Below are 25265 nucleotides of genomic sequence, written 5' to 3' on the forward strand. Positions count from 1 at the left end.
CCTGTAGGCAACCAGATCGTATCGATTTGAGAAGGACGCCAGTCCTTCTCCGGGGGAGGTTGGTTGTTTGCTTTCAGTGATCCTAAGGTAGCTGAAGCTATCGATGCTCCCTGTGGTGCATGGGGACAGAGAACCCCCCCTTCCCACTCTGCGGCCAACAAATAAAGGCAAAGGAAAAGACGCCCCGTCTCACACGTGTCCAGGAGACGGCATTCCCCATGGCCCTGTGGACTTGTCTCCCAGGAGTGGGTTGTATCCAACAGAAGAAACAAAGCGTGGAGAGAAGCTACAGAAGTGTCCTGGAGGCTGCCTGGGAGACCTCGGCCCCAGAGCGGGTGTGGTGGTTTGCACTCTGCGTGTCTGGGAGCTGGTGGTGTGGAAGGCCAGACTTGTCACTGTGCGGCCCCTAGCCAGCCTCATGGGACCTGCCTCCAGCCCTGTGCCCATGGAGGGTGGAGCTTTCCCTTCTTAACTCGCCCAGGAGCACGGCAGAAACCAGCAGCCCGGCAGCCCTTCCGGGCAGGAACAAAGTCCCCACTCTGTGGGACATGCCCTGGAGGCCTGAACTCAAGCTGGATTGTTCCTCACCCCCAGTCCTGTGTAAGGCTAGGAACAATAACATGAAGCCATTTCTCCCGGCTCATCCACTGTGTCTGCTGTAGGATGCCTTCCCCAGCCTCCAGGAAGCTGTCCTGCGGAGTTCTGAGTGGGCTCCTTGTGGGGAGGATGGGCGGGGTGGTTCTTCCAAGGAGGAAACACCTGTTGCCGGGTCACCTGGCAGGGCCTGGCTGGCCCTTCTGCGGTGGAGAGTGCTCAAAGGAGCTGATCACAGACTGCGGACGGTTCCTCAAGCCCGAGGGACCCTGCTGTGTATTTCCCTGCTTGCTTCTGGGCCCCACTAGGTAACGCGGGACATGCCCTGGGGACAGCAAGAAGGCCGGGTCCCAGCACAGCCTGGTTCCCTTTCTAGCCTCTTTCAAAAGCAAAAATCATTTTCAGCTTTTAATTTTGTGCAACTCCCACCCCTGCGTCTCCTTGTTTCCTCTGTCCTCTGCGTGTGTGACGCTCAGGATAGACCCAGGTTTTGTGGGGCTGAATGCTTCCACAGTTTGGAGGGACTGTTTTATGAAAAACAAATGTAAAATAACAATATGTCTTTTGGTATAACAGTAAATTGCTTTTTTTTTTTTTTAATTTTATTTATTTATTTGACAGACAGAGATCACAAGTAGGCAGAGAGGCAGGCAGAGAGAGACAGGAGGGAGCAGGCTCCCTGCTGAGCAGAGAGCCTGATGCGGGACTCAATCCCAGGACCCTGAGATCATGACCTGAGCCGAAGACAGCAGCTTAACCCACTGAGCCACCCAGGCGCCCCAACAGTAAATTGCTTTGAGTGTGAGAATGGAAGGGGCTGGAGCAAGTACCAGGTCCTGAAGCCTGAGCTTTACAAACTTCAGGGTACTTCTGCCCCTGAGCACAATTGATGTGATTTCTGCCACTTTGGTCTGGGAGGCTGAGAGCCAGGAGCCAGAGCCTCCTCAGAGGGGAGGAGGAGAAAGGTCCCCCCTGGGCTTCCTGTGGGGACAGCCTTCAATGTGCCCTCTGCCAGGCCAAGGGCGCCCTGCCAACATGGCTGCTGGCCACCATGTGTAGGGTTCCCCTCACAGGGTACCAGCAAGGGCATGGCCAGACTGCTTGGCCAGATTCAACCCTCCTGACCACAGAATGAGTGGGATACTCATGCCGAGGTCTCGCCCTGTGTCACGTGCTACCCTCAGCCCTTTGATCATCCCGTTGGGGGAGCCCACCAGTAGAACAACAGGGAGACTCTGGAAGCATCCACCACCACTTCCTGTTTTCTCAAGGAGCACACCCAAACCTCCCCAAAGACCACTGGCTCTAAAATAGTCTCTTCCAACGTTTCCTTTTCTTAAAATGGCTACAGTGTACCACTCTTTGAGGTTGGTGTGAGGGCTTTTTGCCCTGCAAACGGGTCTAAGAGAGGATAAAAAAAAAAAAAGGTGGCCAGGGGTGGGGGGTGGGTAACGATGTCTTTACTGGGTAGTTTTTCAGGCCTTAGGAAGGACAAGAAAGGAACCCGGCCAAGTGTGGAGGACCTGATATCCAGAATTAATGCAGCCCTAGTTTGGGATCAGTCGGGCCCCACTGTTGTTTTCCTTTATGGGAAAGCCCGCTCAGCCTACCACTCCTCATTTATGATACACCGGGTCATTCTGAGCAGCAGTCCTGTCAAGGAGGCGTGCAACTCTTTCTGCACAGGCAGCAGGGGGGCTGGTACCAGGAGTGGAGGCTCAGGAGGCACCACACCAGATGTGGGCTCCAGAGGGGGACGTCTGCCATCAGAAGGGACTCCCACCACTGGGCCATTCTCCACTGGGCAAAATCACGGAGTTGAGGGCCTGTGATGGAAGGTGGGACTTCACGAAAGGTCTAGAACATGGAAAGTGATCATAGGTAAACCTGGGTGAAGGATCCAAGAGAAAGAGAAGATCTGAGCCCTCGAGCTGTGAGGAGGATGTGGAGAACAGCATCACCGAATGAGATGGGCAGGCCAGGAAGAGGAGGACCAGAGAATGGGTTACAGCCCCAGCTGTCTAGGGAGACTTCTGACCTTCAGACTGGAGTTTCTTCTGTAACTAAGCCCCATCCTTACTGAGTAGCCATTTTCAAAGTTTTATCTTGGCGGCCCAGTCCACGTGGGGTCAGAGAATAAAGGAGGCAAGATCCAAGGAGAAGGTGATTTTGTTTTTATTATCTGAGTGCAAAGCTCCAAGGAGCTCGTGTCTCTGCAAGGGATTCTGGGAGATCTGAGGTGTCGCATGGTCATAGGCAAATTTGGCCAGAGACATGTTTGTGGGGAAGTCATGAAAGCCACGGGAGATGATCAAAGGGTCGTTCTCTGAAAGAAGAGAGAACATGAAAAAAGAAAAAAAAAAAAAGCAGAGAGAAAATAAATCACTTCTGCATTTTGAGAAGGCAAACTTAGGACATGGCTCAGCCCTGCTGGAGGACTTACCGTGTCCAACAACACGTCATCGTGAATGCTCAGGAGAGACACGCCAAGGTCCTGAGAGTCATAAAAGGGGAGTGTGCTTCTAGTATCCTACATTCCTTGCACGTTCAAACCATAGAACTATTTCCTTCTCTAGCCGGATTCTCCAGGCTCAGAACACATGTCAGGAGCAAATCCTAGCCTGGCCGACTGGTGCAAGGACCCTGGGCTGGGAACGGGCGGCTGCTGAGACTTGTCAGGGAGGAAGAGGGCATTTGGTTATTGTCAGAGACAGAGAAGTAAGCAGTCCCGTCTTTCTCCTGCAGAGAGCTGGCAGGAGGAACGTTCTGCGGCTTCTTGCTTCTTCCCAGCCTCCCAGGCTCTCCCTCTCCCCCACATGGAGAACAGGTGTATTTCCTGTCCTCATGCTCCTCCAACCACTGGGCTCTGCCTGGAACCTACTCCATTCTGGGCTCCTGTCCCTCATTCACCTGTGCTGCCCTTGGCTTTTTATACAGTTAGAAACCTACAGCACTAATGGGAACAATCCTTCTTTTTCTTCTACTTTTCTTTCTTTTCTTTTCTTTTTTTTTTTTTTTGGTCCTTTTAACTACAGAGAAGCAGGAGGTACCTGTGTGTCCTTCACCAAGGAATATATTTTTAGATGGCTTCCAAATACATTCTTTTTTTTTTTTTTTTCCTTTCCAAACTCCTAGATTTATTCTTGGAAGCAACCCCCCGCTGCTGACTTGACTTCTCTTCTTGGCTGCGCCTAAGAGGACGTCTGAGCCAGAGTCCGTTGTTACCTGTTTTATGATGGGGAAGGACACACAGTTCTACTTTGCAAAAGAACACGAGCTTATATGGAATGCCCTTGTTTCAGCTCCCAGTTGCTGTAGGTGAGGAACTGTGGACCAATTTTCGACTCACTCTAAGCTCTCTGGACGTGGATTTAAGGACCTTAGGCAAATACACAAAACCCACAATATGAGTTCATCACTCCCTGCTTTAATATCTTTGATGGTTTTGACACCAAAGCCCAGATTCTTCAGCCCTCCTTTCAAAGGCCCTTCATGATTTAAGAGCAGCCAAATTTTCAGGCTCCCACATGTTCCACCATGACCATGACCAGGACCAGGACAATGCACACCACCTTGCATCCTTCTGCCAACGCCGGCTGCCCGCCAGTGTGCACTCTCTTTACCCAGGGAGGCCCTCCCCTGGGAGCTCGCCTGTGTTCCATACTGGTCTCCCAGGCACCAGCGTGCCTCGAAAGTGAAGTTCACAGCTCCCGTCTGTGTTTCCATGCTGGGTATTCATCCCTTTACCCGAACATTTAGCAAGGTGCATTTTAACTGTTTACTCAGGTCTATCTTCCTTGAGTGTGAGTTCCCCGAAGAAAGGGGCCACGTTCCTAGTCTTAATTTTAAATCCTAAGGATTTAGGAGTCTGGCCAGAACAGGCACTCGGTGAATATCCGATGAGTAAAATGAACAATTCTGCAAGAGCTGCTGCCTCTTCGGCACTGGAAAATTAGTGCTTTTTCAATGGACACACGTCTCTCCGTCCTGAGCTGGCAGGAGGTTTGGGGAAGGACTCGCCCCTATTGTCCTTCCCTTGCCTGGCTCTCTGCGGGCCAAAGGGGCCAGAATTCCAGGGTGTTCGCTAATGCCTCTCCTGGTGATGCGTTTCCTGTTTCTAGCTAAAGAGAACTCTATGCCATTGTGTATTCTTTATTTTTTCTCTCTTGGAGGATGGGAAGTTGGAAGCAAAGACTTTGCTTTCTGGTGTAATTATTCTATAATTGTTCTATCCCCTCCCCCACTGCCTCTTGTCCTTCTTGGCTCTTGCCCTCTGGCATATGTTTTAGAGATGGAGTGGTGCTTTCATATCTGAGCCTTTCCCCGAAAGCCGTGTCACATCCCTTTGGAAGCAGGTGGAGTATAAATAATAAATTAGGGAGGAACATACGATCCAGTGCTCTTCTGACGCTGCGCGGGGGCCTTGCCTGCTAAAGCAGGGCGGGGGGGGTGATGCCACCCTGTGTGTGGGGGTGTGCTCCTGCCCCCCTAGGGGGCACACTCTGAATTCTTGGTCACACGAAAAAAGAGGTCTCTCAGTGTTCCTATGCTCGCTAGCCAAGGGACCAAGTCCCTTGGCTGTGTTACTCTCCAGAGCATCTCTCGCAAATCCCAGAGAAGGGGCTCTGTGCAGGCGGTGAATTCATCTTTACTGCGTGTTGTCCACCCTGACTTGCCTGCCAGGGCTGTGTAGGAGATTTTGCAGAGGTGGGGTGATGAGAAAACGGTTATGACTCAGAACGACCCGTATGGTTTTACATACAACATGGAGGGGGTCAGGAGCCCCGGCCGAGAAACCCGTTCTCTACAGGGTGGTGTAAACAGGACGCTGTTTGGAGTTGGGGGTGAGGACACATTCATCAGGGCTACGTTACATGCGGATAAGTAAGCATGTGGAACCTGCCAAGGAGAAGTGAAAAACAGATGTGATGGCGTTTCATTACATGCTTTAAAACTATCATAACTCTGGGCGCCTGGGTGGCTCAGTTGGTTGAGCTCCCACTCCTGGTTTCGGCTCAGGTCATGATCTCAGGGTTGTGAGATCGAGCCCTGGGTCGGGCTCTGCACTCAGCGGGGAGTCTGCTTGATATTCTCTCTCTCCCTCTGCCCCTCCCCCCACAGCTTGCTCTGCCCCCTCCCCCCAAAAGATAAAGGACTGATCACAGGAAGTAGACCTCAAACAAGAGTAGGAGCTTGCTGAGAATTTCATGCTAGGCTCCTGTCTCTGCTGTTAGGGCCTGGTCACCATAGGGCAGTTAGGAAGACAAGCTGGCATGGAGCTGGTGAGGAAAAGGACTCACTGGAGAGAAGCAGCGAGGATAAGCTGGAATCTGTGAGAACGAGCTGGAACCGGTGTCTGACTCTCAGCATCTCGATTCACGGGTGACCTGCCAGAGAGGCTGGAATTCCATGCTAAATGGCCCCACAGGCAGAGGCATCTGGCCCGGGGCAGGGGAAGATGACGTTGCTTCAGGGCTGGTCAGTGCCCCAAGCGGATCACACGCAAGAGCCCCTTGCCCTTGACAGTCACCTTCAAAGCATAATAGCTGCTGTGTTACTTCCACCTTCTAATTTTTTCTCCTAGTCATCCGTAACCTGGAACCATACAGGAAAGGGAATTGGGGGAAACTACAGGTCTGTCTTAGCTGGGTTGACGGAGTTCAAAGGGATGACTTAATTCATTAAATAGGGCTAGAACAAGTTGTATCAGTTTGGAAGACAAGAGGCTTAAAACCGCTCCTAATGCACCTAGAAAAAGAAATGAAGAAAACGGAGAAAATCCATGAGAAAAAAGAGAAAACATTTTCTTTTTTGCCTCCTAAGCCCACGAAAAGTTGCTTAACTTTACTAACATTCAGGAACATGGACACTAAAAACAGTGAGAATTTTTACCCATGAGGTTGACCAAACTTATAAAGAGAGAGGCCTGGGGCACCTGGGTGGCTCAGTGGGTTAAGCCTCTGCCTTCAGCTCAGGTCATGATCTCAGGGTCCTGGGATCGAGCCCCGCATTGGGCTCTCTGCTCAGTGGGGAGCCTGCTTCCCCTCCCCCTCTACCTGCCTTTCTGCCTACTTGTGATATCTCTCTCTCTCTGTTAAATAAATAAATAAATAAATAAAATTTAAAAAAAAATAAAGAGAGAGGCCTTCCAAGGGTGGTGAACAGACGGGGAGAAGGGAAGTCACATTTGATTGTTCTAGACTGACTGTGTTCCTCCCCCCAGGTTTTTTTTTTTTTTTTAGGATCTTATCTATTTATTTGAGAGAGAGAAAAACAGAGCGAGAATATACAAGCAGGGGGAGGGGCAAAGGGAGAAGCAGCCTTCTCACAGAGCAAGGAGCCCGATACAGGACTTGATCTCAGGACCTTGAGATCATGACCTGAGCTGAAGGCAGGTGCTTAACTGACTCAGCTACCCAGGCATCCCAAAATTTATCTTTTTTAAAATGAGGGATTTGGGGCTCAGAGAGATTAAGTCATTCCCCCCCCGCCAAATACCCCAAGCTTTTCAGTGCTCATTCTTGAACCCTCAAATCAGACTATGCTCCCACTTTCTGTCCTTAGATGGCACGTGAGCAGTTCTCCAGAGGACAAGATGACGACTGATCTGCATGGAGTCTCCTCAGAGCCCACTTATGCTACGATCTGGCCAGGCAGGATCGCTTCCAGGCCTCCCCTGACATCAGCCACCCCAGCCATCGACTCCCGCCCCTGGGCTCTTATCCCAGTTCCCCAGGCTGAGCCTCAGAGGCTGGTCAGTTTCTGCCAAGCGTGTGCATAGGGAGGTGAGGTACTTCGGAAGCTCGAGCCACCGTTCTGAAGTGGCCGCTGTAGCCTCACGTGTAGATGCTAGGAAAGCAGCAGTCTCTGGGACTACATCAAGACAGGGCCCTGGAGGCCAAGGGGCCCCAGATGGACGCAGAGCGCACCCTGCTTCTTGACTTTCTATGTTCTGAGTTCCAGGCTCTCGTGAGCCCAGTGAACTCTGGCAGCCAGTATGTGTGATGACCCCACGTCCTAATAACAAACTGTGATTGTACTTAACTGAAGCTTGACGACGTGTCATGTTAGTTTGGTGCCAAGTTGCACCCTATGTCCAGAAGGTTCAGTGCCCCCTGATTCACCAGTGCTCTGTGCAAACTGCCTTAATCACCATGCCTTCCAGAAGATTGGCAAGGATGATTTAGCTGAATGATGCTGCCTGTGGTCACACTTGTTCTAGACGCATTACAGCGGCTCAGTCAGCAGCTTCCGTTTCCCATCTCACCTCCTCGTGTGCCGACACGCGCTCTCCCTCTCATACAGCGCTGGTCCTGGTCCTTAGGGGATGTGGATCTTCTACCATCTCCGTATTTGGAGAAGCTTTTGGCTCTGAAGCCTGAGCCTGAGCTTTCCGGGGTACATCTGCTGAGGCGTGAGTACTCACTACGGAGGGCATCTTTCTTTTGAAGATTCTGGGGAAAAGCCTTTGGTCTAGCTTGGGCCACCTGTCCACCTCTTGTTTCGGGGAGAGAGAGCAATCTTAATGTATGGCCCCATCAAGATCATAACAAAGGGGACACCAGCTCTCCAAAAGAAAAGTGGGATGATGCTGTTATTAAAAAACAAACAAGGAAACATGACCTCCAAATGTCTACCTTAAAAAAAAAAAAGATTTTATGTGTTTATTTGACAGAGAGATCACAAGCAGGCAGAGCAGCAGGAAGAGGGGCGGGGGAGCAGGCTCCCTGCTGAGCAGAGAGCCCGATGTGGGGCTTGATCCCAGGACCCTGAGATCATCACCTGAGCCCAAGGCAGAGGCTTTACCCCACTGAGCCAGCCAGGCGCCCCTTCAAATGTCCACCATTACCTGAGGCTTTTGTGTGTATCCTCTGCTCATTTTCCCCTGGGTCCTTACCTTACCGCACCAAGGCAAACGGAAAGGTTACTTTGTTCTCTCCCCATGTATCGCACTGTATTCATTTCAGTCCAGTTCCAGCTGCATTAAAAATGTGTAGGCTGGGGTTGTAGGGTCCCTCCAGGGCCTGCCATGTCCTTTCACGTGAGCTGGATCCCATGAAGCCCTCATGATGACTGACCATCATGCCTGTCAATCTTCTTCTGTTGGTTTGGCATCTCATGGTTTTTTGTTTTCATTTTTGTTTTATTTAAGATTTTATTTATGTATTTGAGGGAGAGAGCGCACACAAGCAGGGGGCGAGGCAGAGGAAGAGGGAGAAGCAGGCTCCCCACTGAGCAGGGAGCCCCATGTGGGGCTTGATCCCAGCAGGCTGGGATCATGACTTGAGCTGAAGGCAGCTGCTTAACCAACTGAGCCACCCAGGTGCTCTCACGGTTTTTTATCTTAGTGAAAAGTCTTCAGGTTCTGGGTTTCCCTCCTCCTTCTTGGACAACTGTCCCATCCCAGTAAGTAATCCCAGTAAAGGTCATTATTAAGTGTGTTTCAAAGACCCTAAAGACTTATACTCACTCTCCTCAAAGGTCCTGAATGAGATACAACGGTATTGTCTTTAATTTGAAGAAGTTTCCTCCGGGAATAGCATGCTTACCCAGACTCAGTGATAGTGAAGAAAGGGTGCCTGGGGGTCTGCTGCCACTGCGAGACGGGGTCCATTACCAACAGTCCTCTGGCCCCACCACCTTCTCTGGGCTCTCCCCAGTTCTTTGCACAGATGTGGGGAGAGAGTACCCACGAGCGAGAACCTTCGCAGGAGGCTGAAGCCCCCTCCCACCCTTGCCCACCCACAGACACATCCCAAACTTCTTTAAAACAACATGATGATTTTCCTCTTCAATTTTTGAACAAGTAAAACTTGAGGCTGGGATGCCTTATTTATTTTAAAATCAGACTTAACTCCTTCCCACACAGCCCAGATGTTCCTTCACTTTTCCTATTTTGATTTCCTCTTGACATGAGGGATGAATGATAGAAACTGGGGCCACCGGAGGTGTTCCTGGAAACAGCCGTGAGCTCCTTGAAGGATTCCTGACCTGCAGACTCCCCCCATCCCTTGATCCAGAGTGTCCCTGCCACCTCTTGACCCTGGTGATCTTGCCTCTGAACTTGGGAAATGGGTAAGCCTGCTAATTCAGGCATCCTTGGCCAGCCTCCATACTCTGCCACATCACAGAGATGGGTGAAGTTCCAGAATAAAAATAAACCTAAAATAAACGAAGACCTTGAAACAGATTAGTTTAGACTGGGTTTGAAAAAGAGTGGGTTGGCATCCCCCCCCCCCTTTCCTTTAATGTCTTCGTGGGGATTTGTTGTTGTTTTTAAGTGATAGAGCAAAAAGTTCAAATTCTCTTCCTTTAATTTCTTACTTCAAATTGCTGCAGAGAGTAATGAAGGCTCAACTTGGCTCTGATATTTTTCCTTTGTGTAAAGCGGACACTCAATTAACAAGAGGACACTCGGGCTGCTGGGGACCCGAGAGCTTCTCTACCCTTCTCGCTCCCACCGCAGGGAGAGGGAGAAGCAGATATTAAACACCGTTCAAAAAAAAAAAAAAATTAAATAAGTGAAGAGGAGTCCTGGTCCTTGAACTACCTCTAAGAGATATCGTGTTACATTTTTTCAGGGTTTCCTAGGAAACCAGTTCCGTGTAAAAACGAATTCTTTGTCTTCTGCTCTTTGCAAAATTGTTTGAACCATCATATCTCATAAAAGGTTGCTTCACAGGCAATTTGAACAGCATTTAAAAAAAAAAAAAGTTTAATCTGCAGTATGCTGCACCAACGAAGGCGATACACCTTTATCGGAGGCTTGAATGCCTGATTGTATTTGCTGCAAACGGATAAGATTATGCCATTATTTCTGAAGCGTCTGTGAAATCAAATCTTGTTGTCTTTTCCCCCTCCCAATCATGAGTCTCCCTCCACTCAACACACCTAAGTTGCACTAAAATATCTCCTAAAATAGTTTTAGGAGATTCTTATCAGCACTTACACAGCAAAGCATCAACGAAGGGAGAAATAAACCCCTCCCTCTCTCTCTCTCTCATATTTAGCGCGTATGGGCTTGGTCTCCAGAGCAGAGACATTGTGTGTCCCCAGTGCCACCCCCCACCAGGTCAGAATCCCACCAGGCCCTTTCTGCTGCCATGGGTCAGCTCTGATGTATATTCCACTACCCCTGCGGAATTCCGTGGGTGTGATGGTTTTGCAAACAAGGGGGTACTTGACCGTGACCTGGGGCGGGGAATCTCAAGACGGGTAAGGTTTTAGGGTATTGGAAAGTTTGATGGCTTTAAACATTTGAAATCTCAGCTCCTAAATTTATGTCCTATGTGAAAAGCCCCCGGAAAATAGGAGGGGCATGTCCGCAGCATCCACGCAGACGCGCCCCTATGAATGTGTGGGGGATGGGCTGCATATCGCTGTCTGGGTTGTTGGACTTGTGGCTAAGGGCTTAGTCTGCCTACCATCCTCGGTGCCATTAATATGGGGTTCCCTATGGTGTTGGCTTTCTCTTGGTTTCTTATCTTTTTATTTTTTAAGATTTTATTTATTTATTTAACAGAGAGAGATCACAAGTAGGCAGAGAGGCAGGCAGAGAAAGAGAGGGGAAGCAGGCCCCCTGCTGAGCAGAGAGCCCAATGTGGGGCTCCATCCCAGGACCCCGAGATCATGACCTGAGCCGAAGGCAGAGGCTTAACCCACTGAGCCACCCGCTGAGCCACCCAGGTGCCTCTTTCTCTTGGTTTCTTACAGGCATTCTTGGTCATGTTAAAAAAGCATCCCCTAGGCCACCTTGCCTGATCAGATCCAGGATGATTAAAAACACCAGCCATGGGTTCACCCAAATGTACATTATGGGTCCATCAGTTAGTTACCAGCTCCCCGAATGTAGGAAAGTTCTTCAGTTTCTCTGTGCCTTATCTTTCAAATGCACGTAACAAAGGGTAGGATTCTCATCAAATTAAAGGAGCTCATCCTGGTGCCAGGCTTGTGCTGGTGGAAGTGGGGTCCATGCTGCGGCTCTTAGGACGATCGTGGTGGTAATTTTGTTTCTGTATGGATGAATTGTTGTACACCTACTATATATAGTTCCTGCCCTTGATATGCTAACAGTCAAATGGAGAAGCAGATCTTTCCAATGCATGGTGGTACATATTAGAGACTTTTATGCATGGGGTACTTTGGGGGAGTAGAGAAGGAGAGCCCCGTACTGCCTGGGAGCGCAGGGAAGGCTTGCTGAAGGCTGGGTTCCTAAACCAGGTCTTGATATAGCACATGCACTGGCTGATTGAGTTTTATTTTTGCAAAGTGTGTCTATTCATGTATGCACGCATTTTTGTGTCTACAGCACGTTTGCACCATGCAGTGAGATGTATGTGTTCTTCTGTGTGCAGAATGGGGAAGCCTGCTGATTTTCTACAGGATCCGTTCCCTCTTGTGTCTTTAAAGTAGTGCACGAGGGCACCTGGGTGGCTCAGGAGGTGAAGCATCTGCCTTCAGCTCAGATCCCAGGGGCCTGGGATCAAACCCTGCATCGATCCAAGGATACCTGGCCTCAGGTACTGGTGGTCATGGGCATACACCTCGTGGGCAAACGGGGTGAGTGACCGGGGTGAGTGACCTTTCAATTTTGTCCTTTGGAGTACATTCTGGGGTCCATTCTGGAGACCAGAGAGTCTGGCCCGGAGGGAATAGTTCAGGCCGAGCAGATAGGAAGAGTCCTTAGGTAGGAGGCAGAAGGCTTATTTAGTGAGGGCACCTACCTGTCCTCCAGAGCCCCGGGCATTGGGGGAGGGAGGAGGAGGAGAGCAGCTCTCAGGTGCTGAGAGGACCCCAGCTCCCGCCGTGCAAACATCCTGTGGATGAGGGGGTTACATGCATGACAAAGAGCCAGACTCTCAGGCCAAGCTCCTCTTCTGTTTAACCAGGTCTGGCTGGCTGCTTTTGTTGGCAGATGAGAATTTAGGAGAGAGAGAGAAAAAAAGAGACATTTTCATTATCAGCAGGATGGGGACTTCAATCATTTATTTAATTTGAAGATTTTGAGGACCGGGATCTTGGTTTGGAATGGCAAGCCGGAGGAGGAGGACACAGCGCGATATTTGAGTTTTCAAAGCGCTGGTAAACATTCACCTCGTGTGACTTTTCCACACTCCTGTGAGGCAGACAGGACAACAGTAACTTAAATCGACTTTGCAGATGGAGAAAATGAACCCCAGGAGAGTTTGAAAGACCCCCCCACCCCACCCCGTGAAACACAGAAGCCAGCTCAGACCGGAAGCCAGGCCCACAGACTCACAACGTGGGTGCTTCTGCCCAAGCTTCTTTGTGTTGCGAGAAGCAAAAACTCTAAGTTGCCAGATTAGGGACAACTGGTCCTAGGATCCTCTGGGGGCTGGCCTTTGGAGGGGGAAGCGGGCCTTGGGGAATGTCACCCTCATGGTGTCACCCCCCCCCGCCCCCCCACCCGAGCCCAGTTTTTCCCTGGGCCCAGGCTTGTCTGCTGCTCTGGCCAAGTAATTAGAGAGGATCTTTCTGGGTCACTCTTTCCTGAGGACAAAACAAGCCCTTTGGTTTCTCGATTAGAAAGCTCAACAGATTGAGTGACAAGAAAAAGTTTTTGATCTTGCTCTTAGAGTCACCTAATTAAAATGAAATGCAGATGCCGAACACCTAGTAATTTTCACCTCACTTACTTGGGATCCAATTACAGGCCTTCCCTACTGACTTACACTGTTTAAATTACAAAGTCAGGAGAAAATATGACTATTTACCTATTTCTGTTTATACATATAAGTCTAACACGTTATCTTTTCTCTCCAACCAAGAAATGTGATCACAGGTCTTCTCTTCACCCTAAAAACAGAGGGGGATGAATCCTGGTCCTTAAATAAAATTAAACACCAATAAGAACTGAATTCAGACAATACCTGGGTCCAGCTTCAATAGACACATCTGTTTCCCACACACCAAAAAATGTATCCTTTCCCCAGGAATGTTCTAGAAGGCAGGTCTTTTCTGTTCAGCATGACTTCAGCATTTGGTGTGGTCCTGGAATGCATGCTTTGGCATAGAAGACTCCCTTTTTAGAGTCAGTCGGTTATTAACTGGCCCTTCAGATTAGGGAAAGTCAAATGTTTCTGAAGGCTTGCTACCTTTCCTGAGAACAGAATTGAATAGGTAGCCCTGTGTAGCAGTTAGAATTACATACAAATTTTCTACCAAAGTTAGCAAAGTTGGTGGCAACCCAGCCTAAAATGCATTTTTGTGTCCTGGGAAAAGGCTTGGGAACAGGGCTTCAGCTGGCAAGCAAGCAGATGAACCCAACAACAACCAACCAACCAAGCAGAAAGAGGACAATGGAGTTCTAAAAAGAACGGCCATTTTCCTCTCCCTCTGAGTGACGTCTGTGTGCGGTTTCCTGTCATGGCGGCTGGTGGAAGACGCTGGCTTTTTCGCGGCACTGCAGAAGAGTTCTGTGTGGTGACTGGCTGGGCCATGCTGTCTCCCAGGCAGGAGGGAGGCCTGGTGTCCCATTGCGGAGAAGATGGTCCTGTCTCTTCTTCTCTTCTGCACTGAGGCACTCACACCAAGTAGCTTATTAATAATGGGAGGGCCAGTCTGCGGTCATAGCAACATAGAATATGTACAGTGATATGGAGGAGGAAGATACATACCGAGGGAGAGATAATCTCTACCTTCTGTCTCCTTCTGGGCGATTTTGCTAGCTTGCCACCAAGTTATCCCACCATTGACACCAGAGAGGAAGTCTTGGTGTCGAGTTGGTACCCTAAGTGGCTGATGGTGCCAACTTGAAAAGACAACAGTGATATTTCTTACTTATCTTTCCTTTCATACTTCCTTTACCTCCATCTTCTATGATGGGAAGGGTGAGCAAATTCTTTACCCTTGCAAGTGTAGGGCTCTTCTTCTCTGTTCCCAATCAACCCTGTGTTCTCTTAGACGCTTCTTAAACTTGTGATGTGTGCAGCTTGAGTAGGATGAAGAAGCTATAAAAGCTGGCCTTTCACCTCTTTTTTGGTCCACTGAGAGTCTGTGTCAGTGCCCCAGAAGTGGCAGGGTGCGTCTCAAGAAGGGAGGTCGCTGAATTTGGATTCGGCTCTCCCTTTTCCTGCTTTGTGGACAGTTCCTAATAACACTGCAGGCCTCAGGACTTTGCAGACGCAGGAAGGAAGAGATGTGTTCTTTAATGATGGAAAAATCTTAGAGCACAATGCCCTTAAAATAGAACGTGTGTGCTTAGCCTTTATTTTGGGGCCTTTATATTGTTATAATCATCTCTCCTGGGAAATGCTGTGGGAGGCTTTTCCCCTTTGGTGAAGCCTAGTGCTAGTGTAACCTGAGGTGTCCCCAAGAGGGTTGAGGGAGTGACGTTAGCTCACAGGTTTTTGAAACATTACTATATTTTCATGGTGATCCGTGATCCAATAGATTCCTTCTTTCCCAATCCCAGTCTCTGTAAACTGAGGACAATCGTACATGGGCTGACCTGCCCCATGAAGCTGTGAGGAGAATGAAGCCATATCATGGACACGATTAGGTTGCAAACTCTAAGATGCTATCAAGGTAAATTGTCATCATCGCTGACCATTGGAAGCCCTGCCTCCCTTGGGCGGTACCCTTCCCCTTCTAATGTCTTTGAAATAAACCTTAGCCCTACTGTTGAAATTCATGCTTTTGCACTATGTGTGCAGTAAGTTCAGTATCCACACCAGAGAACAGACACTAAGTTTGCCAAGGTCGGCTCACATTGTTACCAACCCCATAACACACAATGAGGGCAGTTGTCACGATGAGCGGGAGAAAAGAGAGCGTTGGGCTCTCAACACAGATTTTCCATCATCTGGCTCATCCTAGGACCCCTGGGAATCCCGCCTGAATTTCTTTCATGTTGGTTTCCTGGCGTTTGGTATTGTGTCCAATGTCACTTTCCTCCATTTTTTTTTTTTCTTTTTGGCTGAAAATCGTCCGTGAGAAATGCTTCTGATTTCATGGTTACCTATTTTTCCCCTTCATTAGCATCCCCTTATTTGGACCATTATTGCGGCCCATTAACAGGACCGATGACTTGCTCTGGGTATGTTAATGATTCTCAAGAGACTCTTCTATGTGAAAGTGATGAGAAGAATGAAAAAGTCACTGGCCACCTGAGTTTATTGTCAGCGGAGCTGGAAGGGGCCTGTGTCCAGGCAACTCCTCTTCCGTCCCTGAGACTATTGTTGATGACAGTTTCTTTTTTACCAGAACACGCTCAGGCGGAGCCCACGTTTTACTAGGAAAAGGGGCAAAAGATCTTCCAAAGGGTCCCCCTTCCACAAACACAGGCTCTGACCATTGGGACGTTTTGGGTATACCCAAGAGGAGAAAGCTTCGTGATAAGCATTTGTGGGTGCATGTCTGTGTGGACGTGTTTGCAGAGGGGGATGGGGAACTCCCCACGACTCAGCTGCCTCTCTTGATTTGCTCAAATTTCATTTCCATTTGCTAGAGGGACATCTGCACATTTTTCTGCCCAGCCACATTTAATGCGCATCAGTGCAGCCCAGCCCTCTGTGGAGGTCACCCACCCCCCGCCCCCAGACATCCCCGGGGGGTTAGAGCTGAGGAGACACAATACTCTAAATGGAATATTGAAGATCCCCATCTGTCTGGCAGTCCCGATCAATAAATGGGAGCCCTTCCTTCCTGATTCTGTGCGAGAGACACGTCACCACCCGGGGTTAAGACAAGCGTGAGATGGGGGTTTCTAAGGGTTACCGAGTGCACGCACCCAGCTGTCACCGTGCTCAGCTAAGACGAGGATTATGTCCTTAATCATGTTATTTTGTTACAGAGGCGTTCTTTTAAATTCCCCTCGTCCCTTTCCCTTGAGCAGAAACATGCCAGTGCCTGACTTTGTAGGTGCCTTCTGGATACTTCTACGCTCAACTTCCCGTATGACTTTTTGTGAAAGAGCTTTTGTTTGGGCCGTTCAAACATAGGCACTGGGGTTCCGGGGTTATGCTTTGTGTGGCTTCTGCCAACTTATAAGGCTGAACTATGAGACCTGTTTGGGTTTACTTGACACGGAGGTTAAGGAAAGCTGGTGGTCTCAGATGCCAGCTGTGGCCCCCTAGGCTGCCTAGCCAGTTGGCTGTATTGGGACAGCCACCTCTTCGGGCCTGCGGTCTAAAAGCCCTCTGCAGAAACCGCTCATCCTGCCACCAGCAAGCAACAACCGAAGAGCTGGGTTATCTGAGGCACTTCTTGAGTCTGAGCGAGGAGATCCCGGGGGCCCCAGCGAAAATGCCAGCTGCACCTGTCTGTTCTTGTCACCCCTTCACCAGACCGGAACAAAGCTGACTGCGGCTAGAGCCACCGTCGCGGGTATCCGGTTGCAATGCAGGGATGGTCCGGCTTCCAACCGGTCTGATTCTAGCTCCAGCCCGCCCCCTCAACTCAGCCCCCAAGAAGGCATTTGGGGTGCCCCACCCGGGAAGGGGAAGGCGTGTTCTAAGGGCTGCGGGGGCGTGGGGGAGGGGTTGGGCAGTGCGTGTGGGCGGTGTGTTGAGGTCTTCCTAGCTAGTCTTGCTCTAATGTTATAAATGAATGCGGGTATGAGACAATGCATCTGTTCTTGGAAGAGCTGCTCTCCCAATCGCTCTGGAATCACGGGCAAATCCTTTCATTCCCTGGATTTTAGCTTCCCCATTTAAAAAATAAATAAATAAATTCAGACGAGCTGTCGGTCATTCTTTCAGTTTTATATTTGGCTGGAGCCGGGCAGGGCAAACCCATGGGTCACACAAGGGGAAGGAAGGTCTTTGGTTTGGCACATTGGGGGGACGGTCACAGAGCTGATTCGGTTCAACTTTCCTAAGAATCTGAAATCAGGCGAGGAGTTATTGCTCGCGGTGCTCCTACCTACTTGGCGTGCCGTTGGGCACGTTGCCCCGTGGCCACGGCCTTTCTCGGGACCAGTCCATTTTCCACATTGCTGACCGGTAGCTTTCTAAAGCACAGACACATGGGGCTTCTGCCTCGTCTACTCCAGACGCTCTCTGCTGCCCATTCGGCTCAATTCCCAGCACACGGTAACCAAGCCCTTCCTGGTCTCCCCTTTCCCAGCCTTGCTTCCAGCAGCTTCTCTCATAGACTCTGCTCCAGGCCTGATAAACCTTTTGTCTCTCAATGGCAGCGCACCTGGCTACATTGTACACGTCATCCCTTCTTCCTGGTCTAGCTGTCCAGAGAGCTCATTCCCTAAAGAACCACCCTGGGGGCACCTGGGTGGCTCAGTCGGTTGAGGGTCTGGCTCTTGGTTTGGGCTCAGGTCATGATCTCAGGGTCCTGGAATTGAGCCCCAAGTCGGGCTCCACACCAGCGTGGCGGCGTCTGCTTGAGATTCTCTCTCTCTCCCTCTGCCCCTCCCTCCACTCACACGCTCTGTCACTCACAAATAAATCAAGCTTAAAAAAAAAAAAAAAAAAAAAAAGAACCAGCTCAAATGTAGTCTAGTGCTCCTCAACCTCCGGGCCACTCTCTCAGCACTTTGTTCCTGTGTCCTGGTGGTAGCTTCAGAGAGTCTGCCCATGTCTCCTTATAAGTGAGGAGCCAGGAACTGTATTCTAGACAGCTTCGTGCCTGACACGCCTGGCCCTCTGGGTGGGATTCCCGAAATGGAGCTGGAAATACCCAGAGGTAACTGCATCACTATAGGGGGGAACCGAGGCCCCACCCGTAGCTTCCCACATGCAAGCTGACTTAAAACACTTAAAAAAAAATGACTTCAGAGGGTCAAAAGTAAAATACTGAGGCTGAGGGCTTATTTAAATAACGGTTTTAAAAATACTCCAGAGGGGAAAACCTTATCTCGGCATTTCGCAATGCTAGTGCGCAAAATAACAGGGTTACATCCCAATATGCCTCCACCCCAGTCTTCTGGGGTAACAAGCAAGAAATGCTAACAAGGGGTGAAATCCAGCACCCTGCCGCTTATTAATATGTAAAAAGGCTTAAGTCACATCTGGGCAAGAATCTATTTTTAGTGGACCCTACCTACTAAAATGCTAGTCTTGATCTCTTAAACTATCAAACCTGCCATAAATGTTTGATGGTGAACAAGCCCATAAAAAGAAAATGCGTAAAATGAATGGAGGGAGTCAGTGCGTGCCCTGCCTTTTAATTACTGGTGGCTTCTGCTACAACCCAGCTCCAGGCTGGGGTACAAGGAGAGAAAACACATCATAATTTGGGTTGGGGGTTGAGGGTGGGGCGGGGTGTGAGTACTGACCCCACTGTTGTTTATACTCTGGAAACCAGACAGCGATGGGGAAAGAGTAGAATCCAATCCCAGGAGGGTGGGATTCAAAAAGGAAAGAACTAAGAGATAAATAAAAGCATTCATGACACAAAGGGTAATGTAGAACAGTCTTGTTTTATTACTCTTAAGTAATAAAGAGCCTTTTCCTTGCTTTTTTTTTTTGTCTTTTTTTCCCTTTTTTTTTCTTTTCTTTTTTTTTTTTTTTTCCTGTTTTACAACATACATTAAGTCATGAATCAGATGTTACGGGATGTGGAGATGGAAGGAAAGTTGGTGACATCACAATATTTTTTACAACTTTACAACAAATAGAAATCTTGAGTTTGTTGCATCTACCAGTGTCTAGCAAGGGTGGAAAGCAAAGGCACACTCAGGTTTATGGACCCTCCCCCCACACGCAGTGGGGGAAAAAAAAAAAGAAAAGGGAAAAAAATACTTAAATGTAAAAGACCAGCTCAATACATATGGGCATTTTAGGGAGAACACCACAAGTGATAAGTTCTTGGGAGGTAGGGACGCAGGATGAAAGTTTTGACACAGGTCTCCGTAACACAGCTGAGGCAGTGAAGCCCACCCGTGGGGACACAAGAGTGGGTGCTGCCTGGTCAATACTCTTGGGGGACAAGCTTCGAGGAGAAGGGAAACAAGGATGATCTGTTTCTAGAAAAGACTTCTTCGCAGTTTCAGGGGTACAGAGTTCAGGGGATGTGAACATTGATTCCACTAACAAAAGAGAAGAGAAACATAACAACACCAAACAACAGAAACCTACCCCAAAGAGCAGCAAAGCTGCGAGGGAGGTTTGCAGGAACGCGAAGCTAATGCGGGAGTCCTCGAGACACACCTAGTCTCACTCTGATTACAGAGGTACCACTTTTGCACCAGCCAAAATTGTCCCCAATCGTCTTTTTTTAAAAGATTTTTTTTCCTTTTTTTTTTTCTTTTTAAAGACAAGACCAAACCCAGAAGATCAAACTGGAAATAAAAAGAGACCAAGAGGCCACCAAATATACTGTTTAACTATAAAAACAGTTAAACAGTTTCTACTTTAAAAACACAACCCCAAACAATGCTCACTGTTTACATTCTGTTGACAGTTCTTTTGTTCATGATAGAGTAAACAATAGTCCCCTCTGTGTCCTCGTGCTAATGAGAACCAAGGGGGGGGGGGCAAGCACATCCCCCTACCCAGCCCCTGTACAACAAATGGATGAAGAAGTTTGTTAAAAAATTGAAAAAATCCTCTGCCCCAATCAATGTTTTTGCAGCATCCATTGTGGTTGGCTTTGTACTTGGAGTTACTGTTCCATCACAGCATGGACCAGCCCGCCTGCATCTACTTCCATGTCATTTCTTTGTGTGCTGAGCCCACGGCTTGGAGACATCTCCCAGGTGCCCAACAACTGCGCCCACGGCATGTTCTCCAGCCAGTGGACCCAACGGAAATGAGGGCTGGGACGTTAGTCCCTTCTCTGCTGGTCAATAAGGATATCACCGTGTTGAAATGATCTGAGAATACCAGGGAAGCAGGGAGCTCAGGAGGGAGACAGGGTATTGCCACCCACCACACTGGTGTCCATGCTGGGTAGCATGGCCAGGGGGTGGTTGGAGTTGGCACTAGAAGGAAGTGTGAATTGGAGGGTGTGCTGCCGCCTAGCTCTCCCAGGGGGCAGGCTTCTAACCACCGCCATTGCATTCTTCTTCCATCTGCTAGATGCTAATCTTTCCGGAGGGCTGGAGTGGGGGTGGGGGGAGGGAGGGTCAAATAAATATCTGCATTTATTTCAAAAGGCGGGAGGAAAGTTTATCATAACGACAGTTTACAAGTGTACACAACTCAGGTGTAAGGCACAAATTTACATGTGGAAAAGAGGCTATTCACAGATGTAACCCCACGAAAAACCCGTGTGAGCAAACCATTAATTTATGCAAGGTAGCAGCCAGCATATTAATTAGTTCACGCCTTTAGTGGATTTTGTTTGCTGTCTCACATGCAAGGTGAAATGAGATGGGTATCACAAGCTGGTGCCTTCACAGAAAGTAAGAACCACTGACAAAGCCATGTTGGCAGCAACGGGACGCAGGACATGTCTTTCTAAAAGTTCCTCTCCCGGATGCTTTGTAAGTTAGGATCTGGAAGGACTTTTAAACTAATTAATTTTTGCATGTTATAGGCCAGAGACCTGACCAGCAAATTAATGGGTTGATTTAAATAAATATTCCCCTCTCAACTTTTTCCTTTAGCTAGAGATCAGACAGTCCAAACACAAAGCTCAGAATTGCAGCTCCAACTTATTTACTCAGTGAATTTATTGTAAAAATAAACTCAATTATTCCAGTTAATGGATTTCCCGTTAAATAGTTTAACTTTCAAGGGGCCTTTCTGAAGCGCTGTTCATAGGATGGTAGGTGGAAGAGTCCTTTCCTTAAGGAAAAAAAGGGTGAACAATAAATAAAGAGTTACTTGCGTTAACGGTCACGTTATTTCATTAAAAGAGAGGAGCAGAAATCTATGACATAGTTGCCCAACATGGCATTCATCTGCTAATAACAGAAAGCTGTAACACTGGTGGGCATTTCACAGTATCTGCGCATAGTAAACTTCTGCCATTGTTAAAGTCTGAGTTAGAATTATCAAGGAATTCTTTATTTTTTTATTTTTTGTCTTTTTAATTTTCATGATTTTTAAAAAACGTGTTTTGTGTTTTGCCGGTGGAACGCCAGCCCTGCTGGGCAGCGCCCCGTGCAGTCCTGGACAACAGGTTGCAGTCATTGTTCCCCTGCAGGTGCGCATGGTGTGGGTGTGGGCGTGGGCGTGGGGCGTGGGTGCGGGTGTGGGCCGGAGCGCGTGCGCGTGCGCGCGCGCATGCGTGTGAAGGTTGGGCGGGGGGTGGGTATGTGCTTTTGGCTCATGTTTGTGAAGAGAATTCAAGTCTCTCGTGAGTCCGACCTGCTGCACGGCGTGAGGGGACAGTGAAGTCAGAGAATGGAGGTGAGTCCTGCGTCGCAAACCTTCACCCCACCACGTGGCCCAATTTTCCAGAGTCCCCCTGTGCCCCCGAGGGGGGGACCCAGCGTCCTCCGCGCCGCCGCGGCCATCTTGGTCTGGTGGGTACTCAGGCAGTGGAGGGCCTCGCCGAGCTGGGCGCGTGCCCGGCCGTTCCTGCTGGTTCGACACCTGACCCCTCCCCCTGGGATTATGTACACGCATCATTGGGCTTCATGGATGTGGAAAGGGGAGCGAAGGAGGGTTTGGGGGGCACGTCCGGCTTTAGCGAGGGGGTGCGCTTCAGCCCCGACCTCGTCAGCGAGTTGTAGGCGTTGAGGCTGGGCTGCCGCGAAACAGTCACGGCCTGGCCGGAGGGCTGCGCGCCGTGCACCTGGATCGAGTCCACCCTCTGCGGGGCGGGGGGCGGGTTGTCTCCCCGGCCAAAGCTCTGGTTTCTGGACAGGTGGGAGGAATTGGAGCAGTTAGTATTGTTTCTTTTGAGAGTGGTGGCCTGGTGGCTTCTCGTGAGCGAGTTCGTGGTGGGGTAGCTCCTCTTATAGTCAAGGCCGTAGGAGGAGGAGTGGTGCATTTCCAGCCGCTTGCTCAGGCCGTTCTGAGACAGGGAGGCTCCCGCAGGGCCCAGGGAGGCTTCCCGCTGGGGGACTTTGGGGGGCAGGCTGTCCAGGTTGTCCACCAGGTTCACCCCGTGGTTGGGGCTCTTGCTGCTGAGATGCTCCTTGATGGTTTTATACTCCAGGGTGGCGGCCTGGTCCTCCAGCGCCATCTGGGCCACCTCGCTCATTTTGGGCTGGTCCACGTACTCGTGCTGGTAGCCCTGCTGCGTGATGGGCAGCACCACCACGCTGGGGATGTGGCTGGGGGAGGCCCGCAGGGGCAGGTCCGTGGGGATCACAGGGGAGCCCATGGGGGGCATGTCCTTGGTGCAGGCGTTGATGAGGTTCTGGTTCCTCTCCCACTCGCGGCTGCCGCGGCTGGGCTTCCGCTTCTGCTGCAGCGTCGGGGTGGACTCTGGGGTGGGCAAGGCCGCCAGGTCTAAGTGGTGCTGATCAGCCTTGATGAGCATCTTGGCCGTGTTGCCGGGCGTGGCGAGCTTGCCGTTGTGCATGAGTGGCGTGAGGATGGCCTCTGGCTTCGGGTCTTTGGACTGGGTGTCCCCAAAGAGGCCGCTGAGCTTGGTGACGCTGCTCATGGAGCCCCGGCGCGAGTGGGTGAGCTCCTTCTCCTTGCGCTGCACGGAGGACACGTCCTTGCGCCTGTGGTCGCAGACGCAATAGACGATGATGCCGGAGAAGACGGCCCCCATGACAAAAGCCAGAATGACCGCAATGGCCAAGAGGGTGACAGGGACGAGCTGGTCATGGCCTTTGAGGTAACTTTCCCGAATCACTCCTGCAATAGACATCGTATTGGGTGTTAAGAAGTGAAAGCACGCCGCGGGGCTTTATTTTTGTTTGGCGTTCACCTCGTTAATTAATAACAGTAATAAGTGACAATAGCACCTCTGCCTAACTTGTCTTGGGGCGCAGCTTGCCAGACATTAACTAATTAATCCTCTCCAAGTCGCCTCCCCTCCCCATGACATATGTAAATAGACTTCATTTGTTGCCTTCTTTGTGTTCTGAAAAAGTGCCTTTTTTCCTACACCTTCTCTCAAGCGTATGCTCTTTCTACTTGCTTCAGTCTGTGGAATAGGACAGTTTTCATTTACAAAATTTGTTGTCCCCCCCCCCCCCAATCTTTTCTCAGTCTTCCTCTCAGGAAATTGGGATAAGGGAGATACTTAGAGTCTGGGTGGTGGGTGGGGAAGAGGCAACAATTTTATGCCTGTTAAATGAACAAATGGCCCAACGCTCTAGGGTTCCAAGGTCGTCTCTGCTGACCCCTTTGTGGGCACCATGGCCTCTGTCTGGAGAAAAAGCTATGTGTGCATTTCAGGCAACTGGAAGAAAGACCTTGTGTGTCATTTATGGTGAAAAAACCAAAAACCAAAAAAAACCAGCTAAAGCTCACATTACAAATGTTTATGCTGATTTTGTATCATCCTTCAAAAAACAAAAAACCAAAAACCCATGCACACTCAATTTCAGGTAAATATGCTGAATATTTGAATGGAGCTCTTCCCTTACTTGAACTGAAAGAATATTTAGGAAAAAAAAAAAAAAAAAAAAAAAAAAAGACCATTTGGGGCCCTGGAGTGGGTTTGAGAAGTGTCAGGTCTCATTATTACGGCTAGAATTTGCTGTCACGGTGAGATTCTTCAGCAGAGTTAATCTCTTCAATTTAATAAAAATTATGTGACTACACCCGTCAATAATCTTACACTACATTAACCCAGAGGCTGTGTTTCTGAAGAAAGTTGCCTTCCCTGTTCCTGCTTAATCAGCCACCAAGCTGAGAGACTATAATCAAATGCAAACACTGAGACTTTTATTTTTTAATACCAAGTGAGAATACACATCACAATTGTCAGATCTTAAGTGCTTGATGCGGTAGCTAAAAAATAAAATCTCAAATACCTCAATTCCTGCCTCTGGAGAGTGGAAGAACATGAATACATTAGAGGCACTGCATGGGCTGAGGAAATGTAAACATTGTTCCTATTATGGAAATGATAGTAAGACAGAAAATGTACCTTCTCTGGTCTCAGGAGACACATTTTTCATCTGCTAAATCAACTCTTTCTGGAATATGTTTAATGTATTTTACTGGCAGATATCACTGGCACAGAATTAGAATGAAATGAAATAAAAACCTCTACCCCTTCCTAAACCCACAACACGGAGCCCTTCAACTTCTGCTGAAATGCTTCCTATGTCACAGCTGAGACCTTGAAATGCAGCTTTGTCATAGGGTCTTTCTGCTAAAATATTTTGATTAGGGAAGCAATGGTTTTAAATCTCAGGTACCTCTGCCTGTGGGAGAGAACATTCTCTTTCTCTTTTCTTTCTAAACATTTCTCCTCCCCTCTCTTGTGACATCACAGTTGGTTGCTGTGGAAATGATTGTCCTATGACAAAGGATTGCGACTTCAGGGGGAATAAATAGAAGCATCTCTTGAGAAACAAAGATTCTGTGATTAAACAATTGCCCTTGGTAATGAAGGGCAGGGCAGGGGATTCACCCCTGGGGGGAAGGATGTGTAAGATGGCAAGACCCTGAATAATTTCCAAATGTGACACTTATTAAATATTTCCAGATTTATCTTCGTGAACTTTTAAGGGTTGGAAATGGAGAAGCAAAGAAACAGCAGGAAATTAGACAATAACTCACACCTTTTATAACCCGGAGCTCCCCAAACTGTGAGGTGTCTTGCTTTCAAATACGTTTAAATACCTAGTTACCAAGAAACTGTGTTAATGAAAATTTCTTCCTTAACTT

The 25265-nt window shown here is 49.1% G+C and overlaps 1 protein-coding gene and 1 pseudogene across 4 annotated transcripts in view; both read right to left on the bottom strand.

The window, feature by feature from the left end:
* Positions 1–18972: 18972 nt before the first annotated feature.
* Positions 18973–20582, bottom strand: LOC116585969 (annotated as a pseudogene).
* Positions 19051–25265, bottom strand: part of SEMA6A (semaphorin 6A) — a 127242-nt gene continuing 121027 nt past the window's right edge. For all 4 annotated transcript variants that reach the window (XM_032335407.1, XM_032335409.1, XM_032335408.1 and 1 more), the window contains one exon: positions 19051–23276. In XM_032335407.1, the coding sequence (XP_032191298.1) occupies positions 22075–23276 (1202 nt within the window). In that variant the 3' untranslated portion in view covers positions 19051–22074. The remainder of the gene's footprint in view (positions 23277–25265) is intronic.

Source organism: Mustela erminea, chromosome 3 (genome assembly GCF_009829155.1).
Source record: "Mustela erminea isolate mMusErm1 chromosome 3, mMusErm1.Pri, whole genome shotgun sequence".
NCBI lineage: Eukaryota > Metazoa > Chordata > Mammalia > Carnivora > Mustelidae > Mustela > Mustela erminea.